Below are 6,637 nucleotides of genomic sequence, written 5' to 3'. Positions count from 1 at the left end.
GTATACTTTGATTTTTTTTTGTGGTAATTTAAATTTTTTATAGTTTTGATTATATTTTTGAACATGTACTTTCAAGTCAATTTAACTTTTGTATTTTGATATGAACAAAATATAATTTGTACTTTATCATCTCATTTTACTTTTGTTTTATATGAAAGTATTAGAATTAAATTGATTCAAAAATAAAATTCAAGAATGTAATTCAAATAATAAAAATTTTGAATAACCACTAAAAACACGAAAATACAAAAATAAAAATATAGATTTGTCCATTTCCAAACTATTGAGAACTCTTAAAAATAGATTTTGTGTTCATTCCATTTCATTTCATCCCTATCCTATTCATTATTTGTATATTTATAAATAATATATGTATTTATTTTTGTAAGTAAAAAGTTTTAAAATAAAAACATAAATATCCAATCCAGTTATAAATATATTTGGACCAACCTATGGCTTATTGGATCTAGATCTAATAGACATGCACAAGACATGATCCTATGGCTTACACTTTGCATAGGTTAAAGAAAAACATTTGTACGAATAGTCTTATATCTTATTTTTTAAAAGAAAATATTTTCAAATTCGAGTCTTTTAAGATTTTAGGACTGAGTTATTTTTTATGGTATTACTGCAATAATAGGTATTTTTGGAGTCAAGAACATGCAAAGCCTCAATTCATACACTTGATTCAAATTACAATTTAAAATCATTTTTTCACCATTTAATTTTCCATGTTATTGCAAGGAGTTGACTTTATTTCACATTTAGCACCTCTCTCGATAATGTATTTAATAGTCTTTTTAGGTTATAAGCTTCATGGTCAAAAATTTTAAGTCTTAACGTCTGAATCTTTTATGTGTTAATTTTTCTCGGTTACTTGTATTGTGTTCGAAATATATTATAATGTTACTTATATACAATTTTATTTTTTTGATTAATATATTTTTAGTTATAGAAAAAAAAACATTTTAAATATAAAAGAATAACATGTTATTGTCCCTGTACAACAGGGGCCAAACTAAATAAGAAATAAAAAAAAAATACAGAGGCCATAACAATTAGGTTATCTACTTCTACAATGGTCAATGTGTTAGAAAATTGACACAAATTTAGTATTATGACATGTCATAATAAGACTAAAAATTAAGTGAGACCCATTAATTATTTTAGAGATCGATTTGGTATATTTATACGTCCAAAATGATAAATGGGTAAATGAGAAATTAATGCTTAAATATATCCGTTGGGTTGAAAAATAATAATAAAAAAGCTCTTATTCTACATGAAAAAAGAAATATAACATTCTAATGTTTACATAAGTTTACACATTTTAGAGTGAGCAAACTTGTTAGACAAAAGGCTATTTCTTGTTCGTGCGTGCACACGGGAGTGCAAATCTCAAGCTCGACAAACCGAATGTATATGGGAGTGTGTGATCTAAGTAAATGAATGCAACACCGTGGACCAAGGTAAGTTTTCCAGGTTTTTTTATTTTTATTTTTTAGCCATGATTCACAAAACATGTAAGTGTTGATCTAAAACAATAACAACCGATTTAACTCATTAATAGCCAAGGGCGACGAATGCCATTAACTGATAACCTTTTCCATCAGATATGACCTTTCTCTTTCTTAAAAATGGAGTATTTGTGCCGCACAAAAATTACATTTTTTCAAAACATTTTAACATACAAAAATATCTTAATAGTGTTCTGTCATTGTTCAAGTTCTTGAAAAATTTTAAAGTGTTTGTGCTAACTTTAAAATTTGTATACCGTTATACCTTAAAAGACAGACACTTGAAAAATTTTAAAGTGTTTATGCTAACTTTAAAATTTGTATACCGTTATACCCTAAAAGACAAGACACTTAAAAGAATCTCTATCACTCTCAACGAGGAGACAAATCTATTTTAAAGACACTGTATATGACACAGGCCTCTCAATTCTCTACCCCATACACTACTTCCATTCAATTTTATATATTATTGTACTGTTAATTTTATTTATCCACACAATTCTCATAGATACCAGAAGGAAGAGAGAATCTGCAAACAAGCTCGCAGTTTTTAACTGATCCAACAGAAGTACTTCCATTCAAGACTGAAATATGGAAATGTTTACATTCCAGAATTATATATCATCAAAAAACACTTCTAATATGAGGGGGGGCGGCCAAGGCAGAGCTCCATGCCATGCTTCAAGCAGCAATCAGAACCCAGTTCTCCACTACTTTCAAGGGTACACATACTATGACACTGCAACAATTCCAACTTCTAGCAAGCTCCCGAAAGACAGGTAAAAGGCAGGGGTGGGGAACACGCAAAGGGAAAAAAGAAAAGAAAGAAGAAAAATAAAGTGATAGTGAAGGCGATTAGAGACCCTGATCGATGAGATAATCACCCAGCCTTTCCACAATCATGTTGCACTGTCCAGGAGTCATCGGTTCATCGTATATTCCAATTATCAAAGCTTGATTGGTCTTCTTCACAGTCACGCCGCCAGGGCCCTAAAAATAATTCACTATTAGTAATCAACTTTTGCACAAGCATAATGAATTATATCAACTGTGAAGAACAAATGCCATATAGATTTTCAATTCAAATGAAGTGCAATCGGGAGATTAAGGAGAATATGGTCAATTCAGGAAAAAAGGATAGACCAAAGTATCAGTCAAACCGAAGAGAACTAAAGAAGCACAAGATTAATTAGCGGGTGTGGGGCCAGGTCAACAGGTGGAAAACACAAGTTGTGTTGGCAGCCAACCACATGCATTTCACAGGGAAGTCCACCGAAGTGCAAATGCTAATGCATTCGCTAGGATTACCGTCTGGTAAAGCCACCTTTTCTTTTCTTGAATAGACAATGACTAATGTTTTTCGGCCCAAGAAGTCAGTCCGACTCCTCAGGCTGAGTGATCAAAATGTCACTTCTGCCCACTGCCTTCGTATCATCAGCTCAGTGTATGGGAAGGGAAAAAACAATCTGTTGGTCACTTGGCCCAAGGAGTCAATTTGGGCCAAATATCAAGGTCCATAGACAATATATTTTGTACCACAAAAAATAGGTTAGCCATATGTAAGGTGGAAGCACTTGGAGGAGGATGAAAATGGTTATTGCCTAATGATGGAGCATAAGAATGACTTAAAAAGTGTTCTCAGCATAAATTCCTAGTAATCAGGTGGGGAACATTCACTTATGAATACATGAAAAAAAGAAGTATCCCAAATGATGGAATTAAGATATACAAGTGGTCTATAAGAGAAGATACCACTCATGAAAGTGAAAACAATGCAAGTAAAGTATTATGAATCATGGAATGGATATATGTGGTCCAAGTTAAAATCAGGAAACCATGAAAACTGAGAAATGTGTTGTGTGTTCGAGGACAGATACCACTGCCTCAATACAATATGAGGATTTAGGCTGATAAGAGAAACCAACTCTGTTTATCTCCCAGGTAACTGTGGGATCTGTTGAGTTGGTTGACGGCATAGTCATCAATGCTTGAGCATAAATCTAATGCACGATTTTTAAGGTCCTATGAATGAGACTGGCCTTGTTGCACTTCTGTGCTATCTGATTTTGAAATCAAATTCACAAAATTAAACCACAAAACATATTCTCTTATATCTGAATTTAAGATTTCTTAGGGTTCAAAAGAAAAAGAAAAGGACATAATTTTTAATTCCCAGATAATCACATTAAAGCTGAAAAGTTGCTATGCAGACATAGTGTCTAAAAAGTAGAAAACACTAGTTCGAACATGCCCTTGCTTGATTGCCAAATATATAGTAGTTCTAAGAGAATGATTGGCCTTTTGGTTTGAGCGATACACAACAACAAAGCCTTTGAGAAGGTGTCACTATATAATATAGTAGAAAGTAGAGAGGAATATTGTCGAGTTTGTTGAACCATTACCTTCTTCCCTCTTATGACAGCTCCTGCCTCACCTTGAATCACCATATACTTTGTGCCACCAAGGTACAACCCAGTTGGTGCAAGTGATCCAGGTTCAGAAAAATCATTCATAATAGCAGTTATTTCTTCAAGCTTAAACTGCAAAAACAATCAAATAAACAATAAAGCTTAGTTCTACAAAAAAAATTACAGAAATTGACATCTGCAGCACATCAACATACATGTTTATTTGTCCTGTACAAAAGTGAATGCTTAAATTAATTGTCATAGTCTAGAATTTAACGGTTGAGATCACTTAAAAGCCATACATTAGACTGTTCTAATCAGAAAAAATTATGTTTCTAAAATATGCATTTACAACGCAGGCACTCGGAGAGCTGAGTAGAGAAGTAGCATGTGCAGAAACGAAGGACCTACTTTTCAGTCCATGAAAAATAGATTTGACAAGATAAGATATGTTAACACAACCTCCTATGTAATGTCGATCACAAACCCACAACATCTTGAGTTCTTGACATGTTATTCAGGTCAATCATCTTGAAAATAGTGAGAGGGGGGGGGGGCAACATCCCTTGCTAATTTATCATTCAAAGACTTTATAGACAATGAAAATAGTATAATGAATCTCCCCATAATATGAGCCATCATCATGCAACTTGTGGTTTCTTGACGAACGGTGAATTATCCCAACCCAGTAACCAAAAAAGTAAAAAAGAATCTCCACAGCCAATACTCTCTGCTTAGCAAGAGTTGGTGAGAATCATTTTTGTACATAGTCTCACCCCAGTTTTGAAGAAAAAGAAGTTTCCACAACTCAAACTTGTAACGTCCCAGTTACAAAGAGCAACTGGGATCATTATAAGCAGCCATTAACTGATCGCTCACTCCCAGCAAAGGTGTGACCTAGCTGGAGGGATCATTATAACTGATTTCTTCACAGTAGACAAATTACACATATCAAAGAAAGCAAAAAACTTTGAGCTCTCAAAACCAAAGTAAAACCTGTATAAACAAGGACAAGGCACAAAACAAACATATAAATAAACATAGCCGCAACAGAAAACTTCGAGCAAGAATCATATCCATTTTTTATTCTATGTAGACTGTAAAAAGCGTTTTTTTCGTGAAGTCACAACATCTCCAAAAACATGGATCTCGATACATTTGAGAATTAAAAGCAAACCAGAGCTGCCAAAGCCAAACAAAGCCCTAGTTAAAGAAAACCCGACTAGACATCAAGCAAACCCAAATCGGAACTAATCATATCAATTCAATCAAACCAATAGTACTCACGCCATTATTTTCACTTGGAACACATCAAAAGGTGTTAAAAAAAATCAAACCCAAATTGGGAACTATGAAGACCTGAGGGAAGGAAGCGCTTTGGGCCCAAACGCTGCCGTCGTGGCCGATGATGGCGGCGGCGGCGAGGGTGTTGCCTTCGATCTCGCACATCAAGTGCTCATCGACGTAGGTTTGCCAAGACATCTTTGTCCACTGTAATTTTCAGTCTCCTTCCCTCTTTGAGTTACTCGATTTGGGTTTTGGGAAGTAGAAGAAGTGCAAACCAGAGGGTATCCACCGACGAAATAGGAACCTTCGTGAACTATACTTTGGGGTCGCGTTGAAAAGAGAACAATGCGCGACAGGGAGATTTATAAATATATAAGCGATAAATGCATAAATTCACCCCTTAATTTTTATTTTTTATTTTTTTATATCATGACACTCTTAATTAGATTTTTTTTTTTATATATCATAACACTTTTAATTTTATTTAATGTCAATTGTACCATTAAATAATTTAATATGACATAAATTTACCTCTCAAATTTTATATTCTTTTTTTTTGTGGCACCATCAACTTTACTTAGTTTTAATTGCACCCTTAAATCAATTAATTTTATGATACTTAGTTTTAATTATACCCTTAAATTAGATAATTTTATGTTGTATGAATACTTGATTGACATCGACGTGACTCACAATGCGAAATATTCATTTATTTGGTATTAAAAACTAAAAACTAAAAGAAAAGATAAATTTTTTCCTTTTTCTTTCTTCTTGAATGAAACATTTTTGTAATACCAAAATCTACCCACTAAAAACTAAACCCTAAACTAAAAGAATCAGGCAAATCTCTTGGAAGACAGAGCAAAAACAATATTATTTAGCTATGTTATATTGAAAAACTTTGAAACTAGAACAAAGATGGTGTCAAAAACTAGTTAAGTGTTATGTGGTGTGAAATTTGATAGTTTAGGGATGCAATTGGAATCAAGCAAAATTAAAGTGCTACAATTAAAAAATGTAAAAGTTGAGTAGTTAATTTATGCCATGTTAAATGATTGGCATAAATGGAACCAAACAAAGTTGATAAAAAAAAGAGAGGTGTAAGTTAAGGGATAAATTTACACATTTGGCCATATATAAATTGCTAAATTCAAGAGTAAATAATATATGATTTTTATGATATTAATGTATTTTATTAGCCTATTGTGAAGTAAAAATCTTATTTTTCATGTTTATGTATCTTAGGTCGATTGAGATTCTAGTATAAATTGATTGAAGTGAGATAGAATATTCAAACCTTCTTGTATGTCATTTAAGTCGACATAAATTTAGTTTTGGTTGATTGAAGTTGAGACTTTAGCCTCATGTCTTAGGTCGATATGGTCTTCGACCAAAGATATGGTTTTGGCCACTTAACAACTT

General features: G+C 32.9%; 1 protein-coding gene across 1 annotated transcript; it reads right to left on the bottom strand.

Moving 5' to 3' along the window:
* Nucleotides 1-2,067: 2,067 nt before the first annotated feature.
* LOC127813701 (profilin-like) lies at nt 2,068-5,559 on the bottom strand. Its single transcript, XM_052354813.1, has 3 exons — nt 5,288-5,559; nt 3,923-4,060; nt 2,068-2,510 (listed from the first exon to the last, which is right to left on the bottom strand). The coding sequence occupies exons 1-3, from the start codon at nt 5,408-5,410 to the stop codon at nt 2,376-2,378; spliced, it is 396 nt and encodes a 131-aa protein (XP_052210773.1). The 5' UTR covers nt 5,411-5,559; the 3' UTR covers nt 2,068-2,375.
* Between the last annotated feature and the right edge of the window lie 1,078 nt (nt 5,560-6,637).

Source organism: Diospyros lotus, chromosome 11, assembly GCF_014633365.1.
Source record: "Diospyros lotus cultivar Yz01 chromosome 11, ASM1463336v1, whole genome shotgun sequence".
Classification (NCBI taxonomy): Eukaryota; Viridiplantae; Streptophyta; class Magnoliopsida; order Ericales; family Ebenaceae; genus Diospyros; species Diospyros lotus.
This window is presented reverse-complemented; position numbering and strand designations above follow the sequence as displayed.